The sequence below is a fragment of the Liolophura sinensis genome, chromosome 12 (assembly GCF_032854445.1).
Source record: "Liolophura sinensis isolate JHLJ2023 chromosome 12, CUHK_Ljap_v2, whole genome shotgun sequence".
Lineage (NCBI taxonomy): Eukaryota > Metazoa > Mollusca > Polyplacophora > Chitonida > Chitonidae > Liolophura > Liolophura sinensis.
The window spans coordinates 12,746,226-12,763,037 of record NC_088306.1 but is presented as its reverse complement, the minus strand read 5'-3'; the positions used below and the strand labels follow the sequence as shown (position 1 = coordinate 12,763,037).

At 38.1% G+C, this 16,812-nt stretch overlaps 1 protein-coding gene across 1 annotated transcript in view; it reads right to left on the bottom strand.

The window, feature by feature from the left end:
• Positions 1-1,838: 1,838 nt before the first annotated feature.
• The window catches only part of LOC135479707 (peripheral plasma membrane protein CASK-like), a 154,955-nt gene continuing 139,981 nt past the window's right edge, over positions 1,839-16,812 (bottom strand). Inside the window, exons 8-14 of the mRNA XM_064759610.1 lie at positions 14,412-14,480; positions 13,613-13,859; positions 13,128-13,286; positions 12,632-12,712; positions 11,393-11,595; positions 7,362-7,463; positions 1,839-5,999 (exon numbers count right to left, since the gene is read on the bottom strand). Of these exons, the coding sequence (XP_064615680.1) occupies positions 5,823-5,999; positions 7,362-7,463; positions 11,393-11,595; positions 12,632-12,712; positions 13,128-13,286; positions 13,613-13,859; positions 14,412-14,480 (1,038 nt within the window). The 3' untranslated portion in view covers positions 1,839-5,822. The remainder of the gene's footprint in view (positions 6,000-7,361; positions 7,464-11,392; positions 11,596-12,631; positions 12,713-13,127; positions 13,287-13,612; positions 13,860-14,411; positions 14,481-16,812) is intronic.

Genomic DNA, 16,812 nt, shown 5'->3' with positions numbered 1-16,812 from the left:
TCATACTTTACTTGATTCCGCGAGACGATGGCCGGAATAATGACAAGATAGTCTGTGACCAGCTGAGATAGGCATCGTCATGACGAACCGGTTGAAAGACTCGTGCGGGTTTCTTTGATAAACCTGGCTGTTTTTAAATGTTTTCAAGTCACCAACCATGCTAGCATGACACCAGGAAGTGGTAACGGTGCGCCACCGGTGTGACTGCATCAAACATGGTTACAGATTTAGATGCTTTACGTTTGAGTGAGAAAGAATCCAAAATGTAGCAAACAAGCTGATCACGTAATCCTGACAATGGGATGCGACAACAAGCTGGTCACGTAATTCTGACAGTGGGATAAGACAACAAGCTGATCGCATACTCCTGACAATGGAATAAGACAACAAGCTGGTCACATAATCCTGACAATGGGACAAGACAACACGCTGGTCACATAATCCTGACAATGCAAAAAAAAAATACGCTGGTCACGTAATCCTGACAATGGGACAAGACAACAAGCTAGTCACGTAATCCTGACAATGGGACAAGACAACAAGCTGGTCACTTACTCCTGACAATGGGACAAGACAGCAAGCTGGTCACATAATCCTGACAATGGGATAAGACAGCAAGCTAGTCACATAATCCTGACAATGGGATAAGACAACACGCTGGTCACATAATCCTGGCAATGGGACAAGACAACAAGCTGGTCACATAATCCTGACAATGGGACAAGACAACAGGCTGGTCACATAATCCTGGCAATGGGGTTAAACATCAAGCTGGTCACATACTCCTGACATTGGGAAAAGACAACATGCTGATCACATAATCCTGACAATGGGACAAGACAACAAACTAGTCACATAATCCTGACAATGGAATAAGGCAGCAAGTTGGTCACATAGTCCTGATAATGGGATAAGACAGCAAGCTGATCACATAATCCTGACTATGGGGTTATTTATTTATTTATTTATTTATTTATTTGATTGGTGTTTTACGCCGTACTCAAGAATATTTCACTTATACGACGGCGGCCAGCATTATGGTGGGAGGCAACCGAGCAGAGCCCGGGGGAAACCCACGACCATCCGCAGGTTGCTGGCAGACCTTCCCACTTATGGCCGGAGAGGAAGCCAGCATGAGCTGGACTTGAACTCACAGCGACCGCATTGATGATAGGCTTCTGGGTCATTACGCTGCGCTAGCGCGCTAACCGACTGAGCCACGGAGGCCCCGACTATGGGGTTAAACAGCAAGCTGGTCACATAATCCTGACAATGGGATAAGGCAGCAAGTTGGTCACATAATCCTAACAATGGGATAAGACAACAAGCTAGTCACATAATCCTGACAATGGGATAAAAGAGCAAGCTGGTCACATAATCCTGACAATGGGATAAGACAGCAATCTGGTCACACACTCCTGACAATGGGATAAAACAGCAAGCTGGTCACATAATCCTGACTATGGGAAAAGACAACACGCTGGTCACGTAATCCAGACAATGGGACGAGACAACAAGCTGGTCACGTAATCCAGACAATGGGATAAGACAACAAACTGGACACGTAATCCTAACAATGGGATAAAACAGCAAGCTGGTCACATAGTCCTGACAATAGGATAAGACAACAAGCCAGTCACATAATCCTGACAACAAGCTGCTTACAGACTATCTTGTCATTATTCCGGCCACCGTACAAGGCACAAGAAAGTCACATGACATTCAGCCACTCGCAAGAGCCTGACAATAAGAGCAGACTCCCAAGAGCAGACTCGAACAGGGTATTTAGTGATAAAAACCGTTTAACAAAGAACTCCAACAAATTCGGGATTCTCTTTCGAGCAGTGTCCAAATGCTTTATTACTAAATCTGTACAAGAACGACGTCATATAGTGCATAGATAACCGGCTGACTAGCACGCGTATATACAACTGAACGGCTTTCGAATGGCAAATACTGCCAAGTTTATGTAGTCCTGCTAATTGTATCCACACGTACAAACCCAAATCAGTAGTAATCAGGTAACGGTACATACAGAACTATAATATAACATTTCGAGGGCTTACAAATGGCTTAACAACACATATACATATTTCCTACAGCATATAAAAATGTAGCTCCAGTGCCCGGAACAGCGATGTTCTCCGCACTGGTCACAATGAAGGGGACTGAAATCGTGCGCCTCAACAAGACGTCTGACAACTGACCTCTGTACACTGACCTAACACAATCACTGGAATATACCACCTTTCCGAAGTCAGATATGTCATTGCTTACAATGACATTCTTTTAAATCCGTTTATAGTATCTGGATATGTCTTTCTTTCTGAAAAGCATGCTGGCTTCCTATCCTGTCGTACCAGATCTGCCAAACAACCTGGTGAACGGTGTTGGTTACTCCCGGGCCACCATAATGCTGGCCGCTGTGGTATAAGTGGAATATTCTTCAGTACGCCATAAACACCAATTAAATGAATAAATAAATTCTAGCTGAAAAGAAATATTCTAGTTATGGTCTGATTCTATGGACATATTTGGCAAATTATATATCGCTTGAAAATTTCAACTTACGTGTATTTCTGTATTTTATCTCTCCATTAATCACTGAATTTTTCCCAGGTTTACGATCGAAGGACGCAGTCCGATTTGGCTGTTTCTGTTTACAATAAACTAAAAAAAAAATAGGCCACGTCCACTTAGGACTATATTTTTTCAAGACTGATAAACCTTAAAGTACTGGTTAAATAACACATAAGCAGGTCAGTTCGCGGCACAAAACATGTCATTTTTGTTAAAAATCTGCTCGATCAAAACGGTTCTCAGATAACTAGTATGTCCACATGAACTACCTGAGTCTGTCCGTCGTTTACTTTCAACAAACTTCTGCTCTGTCTTCTTTAGTAACACTATCACGCAGGTTAGAACGAAGTAACGGTTGCGCATGACACACTGGCAGTAAGAAACGGAATGGTAGAGTACTTCGATAATCTACGCCCAAACAACCAAAGGCGTGAAATGAACACATCAAAATACAACCTGTCACTGAGGTTAGTAGGACTAGAGGTTGGAAATGTATAGGGGACATAAAGATCTTAATGAGAGTAATACTGGATGATTGTCTTCCGCAGTTTATTGGCTCAATGGATTCAGGTTCAATGGACCATATTTCTGCTCTGGCGAGTAATTCTGCTCCATGCCAAGATTTCATGAACATTACCAATGAACAGATAACTACACGCTACGCGTAGAGGAACGTTCGGGTTCCTGGGGCTTTTTTCAGAAAGGAAATCTTGACTCCTCAATTGTCGTTTTCATCCTTTTTCTGTATCTTTTTAGCTAAATCCAGAGATCTTTATTTCAAAAATTACCGACACAAAAGCACAAGTTCCTCTTTTCTTTTCTCTCACAAAAGGTGGTTACTTGTTTGAGAAAACGTTCACCAAAACAAAAACATTGGTCGTGACTTTCGACAAATAAAAATCCCAGTGTAAATGTTCTGTGATATGTCCTTGGCTGGTAACATCACCCGTTTGATGTGAAAGACCAATAAGAATTCCCACCTTAACACCCTGAATACCTGATGAGGACTTAAGATGTTCAAATATAGGCTTACATATATACCCTTGGAAACCTGCAATTGTCATTTCTGGAGAGTTGCAATCTGACAAAGAACATCTTCTGTTGAAGAAATTTGAACTGTAAGCGAAGTATCCAAAGTTCAGACCCTCAATCTATACAACAATATTCAAGGTCAAAGATGGGCTTTCCCTAATGCCCTTCCCAGCAATTTCCTAGCTCCAAGATAGAAATCATCGTAATCAAATTCTTAGAGATTGAAAAGTAAAACCAGCAAATCAGCTTGGAAAACAAGTCTTGGCACTGTCTGTTTTAAGCTGTTCACCAATTTGTTTCTCCACATTTACTTCAAAGTCAGATGTGGAAACAATCAAGCACTTACATAATGGTAAACAAATGTTGTGACCATTTGCATGATTTTAAAAATATTGACGAGCTGCATACAATTATGCTATTGAACACTTTACCCCATTATTTTTTAGAGATATGAACAGGTTTTTCTTTACGTCTTTCTCAAAACAGGATTAAATTCTTCTCACTTCTGCTTTGAACAGCTTCTTCTTTCCTCAAAAATATCTCAGCAGACGTTTTAGCAGTTCCAAATAGGCTATAGTCACTCAATGTCCTCAAATCAACTGAGCTGATGGGTAAAATTCTTTGATGATTAAGATGCATCGTTAATGATTGGCAACATGGTGAAGTCTCAGGTAAATTCTTGCATGCCAACAGTAGATGGCAAACTAGGTCAGCTAAGTTCAGTACTTCATGACCAAAACAATGTTCATCTCACCAAAAAGGACACAGTGGTGAGCCATGTTACTTGCATCACAGTGGTATATGGCTGCTGGAAAGGGTAGGATGAGATATGAAGACATACAAACAGCAGAAGACCACCCAACTTTTCAGCACACCACACTGGGGCACAAGAAGACAGCTAGGGCAAGGGCAGTAGCAGTAGACAAACCATCAGCAGCATTCCCTGTTCACAGCAGTAGATTCTCCAAACACATGGTTAGCTGGTTAGCTCTCCCTTGTGTATCCCATGCCCTCAGGCACTCTCCCTGAACGTGAAGGTTACCATAGGCAGAAAGTTTATCTTAACAAGAGCTACCTAAATAAGCTTACACTGTGCATCATAGCTTCAACTTCATATGGATGTTGAAACCATGCTTGACTTTGTGTGCAGACAATTCTCAGTAAAGCCTTGTTTCTGACAACCTTTGGCTTGGTCAAATTCTCCATATATATGTGCAACAAGAACTGCCCTGATAAAGCACAGGGTAGTACCTGAAACAAAGGGATCACATTCTGCTCCAACAAGATACTCTCACTGGTATTAAAGAAATATAAAAGACCATGTTTTAATGAACTACTTTTTCAGTTTCCTGGTGGTCTGTTACTTGTATATCCTAAAGGATAGATTTGCAACAGGTGAATCGTTGGATTGACGAGCACCAGAAGATATTCACCAAAAGATCAAGGGCAAAGTAGATCTAGGGTAATCTGATTTCTCGCTTGTTTGCAAGGCCAACTGGATTAACTGCTGCGAGAGACCAGAATAAGCATGTCTACCCTTGGGGGCCATTTCCGTGGGATACAAAGAAAAAACAGGTCATAGGTAGGTTGACTCCTGGCTACAAGGTTTATCAATGAAAGTAGGAAATACCTTAGACACTAGTGGGGGACATCTATCAACACATTCCATGCAAGTCATCTCAATATGGTAAGTTGTAAGTAGCTTGATTCCTCTATGTAAGCCTTGGTTGGGCCAGTAGATCAATCTTTGCTGATAAACACCCTCAGACATCCAAGAGTGTACTCTACGTATGATTAAGAGCTTTTTCATCTGATTCCTCTCCACAAGGTTTGCAGGGATAAGTAAGCAAAGCCCTTGGTTTAATACCACCATTCCTGTTTGTACGAACCAATACACAAACCAGATGACCCAGGGTGTATGGATGATGTTAACTGATGAGCTACTGGGTTCCAAGTGAGGTCAATGAAATCTGGTTCATCTTCAGACGGGTTTGACACAAACCCTGTTTATTGCTGGAAAGGGAGAGCATACCAAGCCTTGATGAATACCACTGCTGGAGTTAAAGAACTGCCATCTCCTAGTGATTCTGGGTACAGGCATCTAACACGTTTGAGGGGAGCATGCCAGAACTTTGGTACAATATGGTCGAAGTACAGGAAACTGGTGACACATCTTTCTTTGGGAAGAGGGCAAAATACTGTGCGGAAAATCAGTAAATCCAGCTTACAGGAACCCACTGAGGCGAAGCGTTCACTTCTTCAAAAGACTTCTCCAAAGTCTCTATTGTTTCATCAATGTCATTGTTCACAATTCTGAGGTCAAAGTAATGTCCATATGCTTTTTCTAGCTGTTCACTTTCTTCAGCAAGGCGTTCAAGGCTTCCATCCTGAAATAATTAAATGTAAACACAGCTGAAGGAGGATTCCATCATCTAAAAGGCATCAATAATATTCATTATTGCAACGATATCCCCAATATGAGAACAACATTACGCTGTTATAAAAAGTTTTTATCATTGCAAAAATGTATTAAATTCAACTACATGTGAAATCAAAAGATAATCAGTTAAATATTATTAAAGAAAAAAGCGTGCAGTTTAATTTTTCTTCAGCTTATATGATATAATTCTCTGACATCTTCCTTTTTAAGTTTTTTGAAAATCTGAGGACTCCTAAGGTGTCAACCCAGCTTGAACATATATAGCAGAAATCATGATTCCTTATGCTATGGACCAATATTATTAACAGCTGGCATTGCTAGGAGCATTTTAGTCACAGCCAGAAATCTGCAACAATCACTGACCAATCATCAACCCACAAAACCACAGGAGCCAACCAAATTTCAGATAACAAAATACAATTCAAACCATAAATTTCCATTCTCAGTCAAACACAGCACATTGCAACAATATTCCAACAAATGAAGTAAGACATCAAGGTTTCTGCATGTAACAGGTGATAAAATGAAAATATAATGAAAGTACATGTACACATATTATTCAGAGGGCGTGTTTTCAAGGTTGTAAATTTCTGTGCTACAACTGAGGCACTAGCTTTCCCAAATGGTCAAATTAAAACCCTAAAAATGGCAGGAGACTATATATATATGTTTTGTATCTCTATATTTATCACACGTTTTAAAATACACCATGTCATTCAAATCATTTACAAACTGATAACAAGATAGATTCAGGTGTAGGTTTCAGAAAATCTAGGAAAATACAAACACAAGTTCAGAAGTGTAAATGCCAGTCTTAATTTGACAAAAACTCATTTTCTTATGTGTAATCCCATGGCATATTAGGGGATACTCAACAGATACTTTTTACAGAACAATTGTCATGTTTAAAAATCAGTTGAAAACTGAAAATCAGTTTAAAAACAGTATTTCAAATAACAATTTTTGCCTTCAAAATCAAAGCACCGATGCAGAAACCCTGATGTTTCATTACCTTAAAAAAAAATGATGGGGCCCTTTCATAAAACTTCATACGAAAATTTTTCGTCCATTTTTCACAAAGCATTTATACCCAGCTGCTTGAGCCCATGCTGGCCTATTGGGATATTTCATTCCACGAGTTGTCTCCTCTTGCAATTCACTGAATGTAACCAGAACCCAATAATATTTACATCCGTGTATGTACTTACTGAATGTACTAGATACAAGAATAATAATTTTTTGAAGTTTTGAAAGATTCCCATACATACTGACAAGCTACATGTAAAACCACAGTTTGCACAACACTTACATCGACAGGGATGTTTTTCATTTCACGCAGATCGTCAGGCCGAGGTGCAGCAAGGAAGACAACAAGGGGAGCAAACTCAGCAGTGCGTAAAACTTTGAGAGCCTGCAAATAGCCGCAGGTGCAAAGTGCATGAGAAAAACACACAGAGATAAAGAAGGAAAGTGTGCAAGAAGATGGCCACTATACTTAACAATATCCAGAAATCCAGATCAAAAACACAGGATGGGAGAGCAATTCCCACATATAAATAACAATAAAATGCCTTTTAACTCTTACTACTAGTATTAGAAAAGGCGATTTCAGTGCAATGGTCTGACCTTCCCCTCGAAAACCTAAATGAATACATCGGTCCCTGACTCAAATAAGTTATAAGAACTATTGTTTATCAACTTCTTAAATCCTTAGAAAAAGTACATGTACTCTGTTTTTTAATTTGAACAAGTTCAGACTATCTTTCTACAGACTCTGACCTTATCACTGATCAGGACAGGGATCTTCCCATGTAATCACGTTAGTTTTTGTTACCGTAGCCTATACAGGAAACAACTGTACCTGCATGTATTTACTGAAACCTGATGACTATTTGTGGATAAAGTTTGAAATCTGATCTGGACTTTACATCTGAAATATCATCACGTAACAATTATGATAAATAAATTCCACCTGCTTTTCCACTTTATTCCGGAATTGGCATCAATGATAACGTAAAAAAAAACGACACTTCAATTTTTGATTAAGAACTCCCTTCCGCTGTCAAGTGGTATACAAATGTTAAAATTTGAAAGAACTTTGACCAACCCTGAGTACAAAAATGATTAAATGTTAAGTCGTGTTAAGCCAAATTGGCACCTGGCCTAATAAGTTGAACAATCTAGCCTGTCGTGGTGATTAAACAACCTTTAGTTGCTATTTTGATATCAGTCCATCAGAATATACCATAACTTTGCAGGTATATTCATTAACCAATTATTTACATATGTGGTCTTATAAAGTTAAATTCACGTATTTCCTGCTCAACTTAAGCACAGAAATCCTTGCAAGAAACTGTACATTAAAAAAGGAAATGGCACAACACACTAGCATCAATAACACAAGTCATTGAAACAGCCATGAAGCCAGAGTCATGCAGCCATTCACAAGGCCAACACCAATACAAGCGGAGACAGCAAGAGATCACACAACAAATGTACAAGGGGAGCAAGGAAAGGTTTCCATGGTTACCTCGTCAAACTGAGGCTCTGTGGGAGCCGCAATAAACACAATATAAGGAGCGTATTCCTTCGCTCTTAGTACTTTGATCGCCTACAAGGTAAAAAGCTAAAATGGATATCTATTTGCCACAAAAAAGAAAACAGAAATCATAAGACAACAATTTTTGAGTTTGATGTACCATATACATGTACAATCATCTAATAGGGTAGCACCAAATTTACTCCGTTGAGGTCTCTCTCCCATTTAAAAGGTGTGTTTTTAGGAGTAAGATGTTGTTAGGTGGGTTCTCAGAAAAGGGCTAATGGAAAGTTTCGGAGTTCAAAGCCACATAAGCTAGTTGAGAATTTTGCATTTTAATTTGTAAACTTAACGAGGAAGCACAGGTTCAATGTTACGTATTTTTTTAATCCTTTGTTTGTTTTTTTTTTTAAATGTTAAAATCCTGGCCATATTTAAATACAACACAAAGATTCGGCGAACTCTTTAAAGTGAAAAACACTTGCACCATTCAAGAGCCCTCAAAACATTTATGCAACTCTCAATGGCAATTGCTGTTTTTTACATCCTGTTGCCAAGAAACTGTTTGTCCCTGTTGTGACATAACCACCATGCTGCATCCTTAAATGGATGATGTCCCACTTATCGTAGTTTCACACCTAACAAACTGATCTCACGTTATGTCATGGTCACTGTCTTGTAACAAGGGGGATAATTCAGAGGAGGCCTATTATTTTAATTTATGTAGTTAAATAATTGAGGACTAAGACGTCTTAAGGGGCCTTGGTGGTCAGTGCACCAGCACTGCGCAATGACCCAGGAGCCTCTCACCAGTGCAGTCGCTGTGAGTTCAAGTCCAGCTCATGATGGCTTCCTCTCTGATCGTACGTGGGAAGGTCTGCCAGCAACCTGCGGATGCGGATAGTTATGTGTTTTGCCCAGTTTCTTCCCACCATAATGCTGGTTGCCGTCGTATAAGGGAAATATTCTTGAGTACAGTGTAAAACATCAATCAAATAGATAAATGTCTTAAAAATCTTCAAAAATCATAGAACATCAGGAAAATCACTGAAAAAGGCCTATTTTACTGCTTTTGTATTTCTTAAAACAATTTCAATTATTTTTATTATTATTATTATTTTTATTATTGTCTCTTATTCTTGTTGTCTTGAATGAATATCCATAAGAATGCAAAGTTGCAAATGCAAATGAAGGAAAAAACAACCGACAAACTAAAAATTTCCAAGAATAATCAACGAGCAAGTCAAATGAATACAAGATAAAACACACGTGTGAGATTAAAATGCAAGATAAATTAATAAAAAGACAGAAAAAATTAAGTAAAAACTAAAAGAGTTTAAAAACATTCAAGTGTGAAGGAAAGAGATCAGATGATATATCCATATTTTACAACTCTCTTCAACCTTTAAAAATGAACAATATTTGGTCTAATTTGGTAGTTTAAGCGAATAACATTGAAACATGAAGACAATGCCGAATTCCAATAAAATATTTCTTTTATATATTATTTTATGCATTTATATGTGAATTATAGACTTTTGGGAGATAGCCTACATGTTATAATGCATTTTGATGTGTATTTGGATATTAATTATATAAACTACTAATATATATTCAGGTATATAAGTATATAAACAATGCCAAATAGCTGCAATCTGAGGAAATGTAAATAAAAGAGTACACTCAAACAAAGACAGAAATCACACACGAGGAAAGTTTGTATTCTTCGCAGCAAAATTTTAAAAAATATTTTAAGAGAAGCAGTTTGACATTATTTTATTTCACCTAAAGTTTGGTATGTAAAAATAGACTTTCAGGAGCAAATGCCTTAAAATGATAAGGTGGGTGAATCAATCAAAAACCACACAATATATGTGAAAAATGTTAAACTTCAGATGAAATGCAGTAATTACAGTACATGCCAATTTTTCATGGTTGTCTCATAGAGAAAAAACCTCTACAGAGTATACATTTTCCAAAGTTTCATTTTTTTCTGCACAACTCATGGCCACATAGCTTTTCCTTTCTACTTTCACATCTTGTTTCACACTGAAGACCTCCAAGTGAAGAAATTCAAATCTTTACTTTATGCTATGATAGACACATGTACATGTAGTTTTGCCTTCCATGGGTTATGGTGCCGGCAAAATCAATGTACAGGTACGATGCTGCCAAGTTACAGCATGATGTTTTCCCTTTTAGCCAAAGTTCTTTTGTAGCAACCACAGAAGTTCATTGGTAAACATACATCTACTACAAGAAATGATTTAACAATAGCAGATACGGCAAGCTAAAGATTCTCAGTGGTACACCACTAGCTCACCATTAGCAGGCTTTTAGCATTCCACAACCTATCCCCTAAAATGTGCTGACGGGGTGCTTTCAGGTTTAATGCGCATGCGCCAAGCAGAAAAGAAAACTCTGTCGAGACCCACAACTGTGGTTAACCAGAAATGGTTGTCGTGAATTCAGGGCAGACGAGCGATTACCAAGTAGAATTGACATGGGCTGTTGTGTGTGTGGCTGTATCCTACTGCACTCTGTCTGCCCAGCATAAAGAGAGGGAGCTGGAAATAGCCATGTGAGGCTAACCAATGCTCTAACCTACATGTGTCGAGTTTAAATAATATTGTTGGGTTTCGTGGATACGGTGCTCGAACAAATGGGACAGTATTTCAGTGTTTCACAATCATTCTACTGGCACACCACAAACAGGCTAATGGCAGGCTGTTGGTTAGCCACTGGGATGACAAGAGAGAAGCTTTAGCTTGTCTTGTGTAAAGAGGAATGTGAATACAAACCTGAGGTTCGACGTCTAAAATGGCAACCAAGTTTCGCTCATGGATACGTCGTATCGTGATGAGTTTCGTGCCATACATGGCCTCTTCATGAGTTCCGTACTCTAAATATTCATTATTAGCTATATCTAACATCATTTTTTCCTGTGAAACAAAAAAATAGTTCTTTCCATTTTCTTCATCACGCCGCGGAGATCTGGTTGTATCTGTTTAATAGAGAAAAAAACAACCAAATAATTACTGAGGATACAGAAAGTAAGACAATTGTCTCAGGCATATCAGGCATAAATGTAAGCTTCCAATAATCAATGAAGCTTTCTCAAAGACTGTAATTTAATTCAATCACTCAAATTGACATCCAAAACAGAATTATGTGAATATCTGAAATGCCTATATTGTGATTTTTATCATTTGGTAATACCCAGTATTTATTCATTATTCTTAATATAAAGGTGAAATGTCAGGATTTCCTTCATTTACAAAAGTGATATCTCACTGGCAAGAGTTAGATATCACTTTTGTTCCCACACATCCCCAGCGCTATGACGTCACGAAGAAACCTTTTGTTTTATGACGTTCCTATCCGAGCTTAGCAGGATGATGTCATAAAACAAATCAACTTTAACATTTCTTAGTCACGCAAACAAGATGTCATACAAGACATCATGTGTGACGTCACATTATATACACAAGACTGTGAAGGCCTACAGCTAAAAACCTTGCTTAAACTTGTTCAAATAGACAAAATCATGATACTGTCAAAATTTAAATAATAAATAGAATATCACACAGTGAAGGTTGAATATCATACATATTTTTCTCATGAAAAAAAATTTTTTTTCTCATGTGGGCATTAATAACTAGTCACAACACTTTGAGAGAATGTCAACTTAATTGCATAAGACAGAAATCCATGTAAGAGAAAAGTAAAAGATTTTTTTTTTTTTGATTGGTGTTTTATGCCGTACTCAAGAATATTTCACTTATACGACGGCGGCCAGCATTATGGTGGGTGGAAACCCGGCACAGCCCGGGGGAAACCCACGACCATCCGCAGGTTGCTGACAGACCTTCCCACTTACGGCCGGAGAGGAAGCCAGCATGAGCTGGACTTGAACTCGCAGCGACCGCATTGGTGAGAGGCTCCTGGGTCATTACGCTGCGCTAGCGCGCTAACCGACTGAGCCACGGAGGCCCCGAAAAGTAAAAGAGAATAAGAAAGAGCAATAAAGCCAGACTTACGAGGAATGGGATATGCAAATTTGTCTGGATGACTGGTAATTAGTGTATTTTTGATATGTCGTCTGCCAACACCATGAGCACCTGGAAAACAATGTCAACAATTCTTCACCAAATTTATCAAAATATTACAATTCTGCTTTGATTTTATGTTTGAAGTATTTTTAGACTACTCCCTCAGAAAAAAGCTGTATCAACATTTCATACACTGAGTGAAACAGCACTATACACTATAACTTTCTGTCCACTAAAATTCTTAGTCTTCAATTTTAACTTAATCTCCCCACCCATGCACCCTCTGTCAATTTCTTCATCGTTTTATAGAAGAACATGATACCCCATCCCCATTTTAAGTAGGCCCTATCCAATAACATTTCGTACACGTACATTGGAAGAGATTCTCTGTACACCCAGAAATACGAAACACAAAATCAGTGCTCCAGCCCACATAAATTCTCTCCCTTGAAGTAATTTGTTTTTTCTTCAATTGCCAATTTACCTAAAAGCACCAATGTTTTTCTATGATATGTTTCTAGTCGTAGTACTTCTTCATAGGTCACCAAATCTAGCTGGTCAAATATCATGTTGTATTTTGCCATGTATTTGTCTCGGGCTGATTTCCTCTTTTTTCCAAACCATGTCTTTCCGGAGCAATTTGCTGAAAAAACAAAAGTAAGACCAAAAACTATACAACTGATTCACGCACATGTTCCAAGTAGATTTACATTCATGACATGGAAACTTCAGCATGCAAAACAAAAAAAAAAAACAAAAAAAAAAACATCAGCAATGTAATGGCTGTCAAGCACATTTTATAAAAACTCACAACTGAAATAATTGAAAAACAAAAATTTTCCCCAAGTTAAGCAGGGCTTTGGCTAGTCATCTTACCAGAGGCAGTTCATGCAGTAAAAAAAGGAAGACAATCCATTGTATTGTTTTGGTTTTCAAGGGAAAACAACTTTGACCCATAAGATCTGGTACCTCCATGTTCCTGTTTTGCCCTCTCAATGGCCGAACACGTTGTCCGCCATTCCTGTAATTCAGGGGAGGGAATCAATCCTGCGGGGCCACTGTGGCTCAGACCCCACTTCTTCGCCTGCCACCAATTGGGGTCATCTTTGCTGATAATCTGGATAACTTCCCCAACTTTAAAAGGAATGCCGGCTTGAGCACATGGAATGAGGTCATCATTTGTGGGATCATACTCGAACAATGTTTTCACATAAATCTACGTAAAAATATAAAAGTCTCAACATTAACAAGTGCAGTTGTGAGAACAAGATAAAAAATATATAAATATATATATATATATATATATATATATATATATATATATATATATATATATATATATATATATAAAGAACTAAATTACTCCAGAACTACAAAATTTCTTCTTGTATGAAGACAGGCATTTTTTGTGTATATACTATGTCAGGATGGGAACCTAATTTCCAACTATTCAGCAAAGTTTATGATTATACAGTTTTGATTAAACAGTATACTGAACTCAGTCCGTTTCACAATTATGATTCAGGATAGATTCACCTTGCTACAGCATAGTGCAAAACCATAAGTACTCAGCTGCACATAGTTTTAGCTTGATATGTTCAAACATTGTTCACAATGTTGGCTTCACAAACACAAAATGTTTTCAAAACCCTGTGAAAATAGATCACCAGCAATGTACATTATAGCAGTGCACTGTATGTTTGCTAGGGGAGACAACTTCAGTTGGACATGTCACCTGGATGGCTAGCACTGTTAGTATGTTAGTTACCTCACAACGATTAGGTGTGTTTCTATAACTGGGGATAATCTTCAGCGACACCTCCCCTTCTGCATCTTTCTGTAAGACAAACACAACATCCAAGCACTCTGTGTTAGATATGTTAACACCACATACATGTATATTGAGGACATCGTGCATAAACGAGGGAGTGAGTGAGTGAGTGAGTGAGTGCTAGGGATTTAACGTCATACTTAACAATTTTTCAGTCATATGACGACGAAGGAATCTTTAGAGTGCATGTAATGTGCCTCGTTCTTGCAGGACGGATTTCCAACGCTCTTTTATCTAGTCCTGATTCATTGAGACGCCTTACCGAAGGCAAGTAAGGCGCCCCGCCCAAGCCATTATACTGATACAGGTCAACTAGTCATTGCATTATCCCCTTCATGCTGAACACCAAGCGAGGAAGTTACAACTTCCTCTTTTAAGGTTTTAGGTGTGACTCGACCTAGGATTGACAATGGATCTACAGCTCTCGAAGTGGATGCTCTACCAACTGTGCTATCGGGACCAGTGTGCATAAAGGATGAATCCCACTGTTTTTATTTGAGTTTATTAAGCCTGCTACTTACATTTTTAGCCCGGTGATTTGAATAAGATGCAAAACTGAGCAAGCCTTGGTGTGGGAATACACTAAACATAAAAGTTTTGGGATGACCTTTGCAAACATTGCAATAACTATTAAAATTTAAGGATGACATTAATAATCTTAAACAGTAAAATTTGTCTGATATCAAAAGATAAGTAACATTACTGATCAAATTATCATTTAAACACAACAAACAAAATTAAGCTCAACTAAAATTCTATGTACAGTTCTGAACAGTTGGGGAACAAGCACGATGGAGAAAAAGAACAGGTCAGTTGTTACTGCATTTAAGTCCCATACAAGTTATGTCTGTAGTCACACCCTTGAGTGGGTGGGGAAAATGAAGCTTGAGGTTTTCAGTGGCAGACCACTAGCAAGCCTGTAGCGGACTGCTAGCTTTCCACTACTGTGCCTTAACATAGCTTAACTGCAGATTGTGAGTTGGGATTAGTTCTGCTATAATTTGGATATGATGGCTGGATAGCTAAATGGAAAATTAATTCAGTGTTCTACAATCATTGCATAGTCACACCATTGACAGGCTGATGGCATCGCTACTGGGTTGCCTGGTGGGAAGACTCGTAGCATAATTTCCAATCAGAGGATGAAAGAAATTATTTATTGACAAGGCCATAAAATGATCCTAACATTTATAAAAACCATAAATATCAGTATCCACACTCAAAAATTGGTTTAGAGTAATGTGTTTAAGCTACAGAAGAATAGGATTCCTATTAAGAAGTTCAATTTAAACCGAAAACTAACAAAACATTCAGAGAACACCAGTAGCTCGCCTGACTGAGCAGTTCTTGAAACTGCATTATATTCAGTTATGAAACTATACACTATCCTCATGTTGAGAAGGGCATATGGGGATTTAAAACCTGTGTGTGAAATTTTAACCCTGAGCCACAGGCGAAGGGTTGAAATTTCACATTCTGGATTTAAATCCCTATATACCCTTCTCAACATAATGTTAACGATGTTGTCCCCACAATATTTATCTACCCTTCTTCAGTTAATGAGTTACACATCCATGACATTGTTATAAAGTGATCAATTTAACAGCAAAATGCCACAAATGCACTTCACACTTGATGCTCTAATACCTCCTTGGTTGGCACGGAGTCTGATTTGGGAGGATCTGCCGCCTCCGCAGGGAGGATTAACATGGTCACAGAGCCTTTGAGAACTTTCTAGCGAGGAAGAACATAAAATAACGAGACGACGCGTCTATCAAAATTATGCAAATATTAGTTGTCTAATTTTTTATGTACATAACCAAGAAGTATCTTCATAATTTTGTAAACATTTTTTAGACTGTCCATGGTCTGAAAAGAATGTAAGATTCTCTTTGTTAAAAGTAACGTAGCACTTTAAATTTAACACATTCAAATAAATTTAAATACGTTTCTCTGATGTGAGCATGTTAGTAGCATTAAAAAAAGCCTGACAAAAATGTCTCCAAACCTTTTAGTCATTTATTCTTTTGCTACACTATATAAGGCATATATAGTATGATAAAACATTGTGGCCTTTTCAGATCACATCTATAAAGTGGTGTGATGTTAAGCATATCACTAACTTAACAAGAATTTCCCACATATATACACGGAACATTTTGAAAATTAGCTATTTTCTGTGAAATTATTTCTGATGATTTGAACTACCTTTTAAAAGGGCTCTACTAATGATTTTTAACGAATTAAAAATCTCAAAATAATGTGAAAACTCCTTGGAAAATATGGTCTGAAAAAGCCTCCAAATAATTACTTTGGAAAATTTGTTGAAAAAAAACAA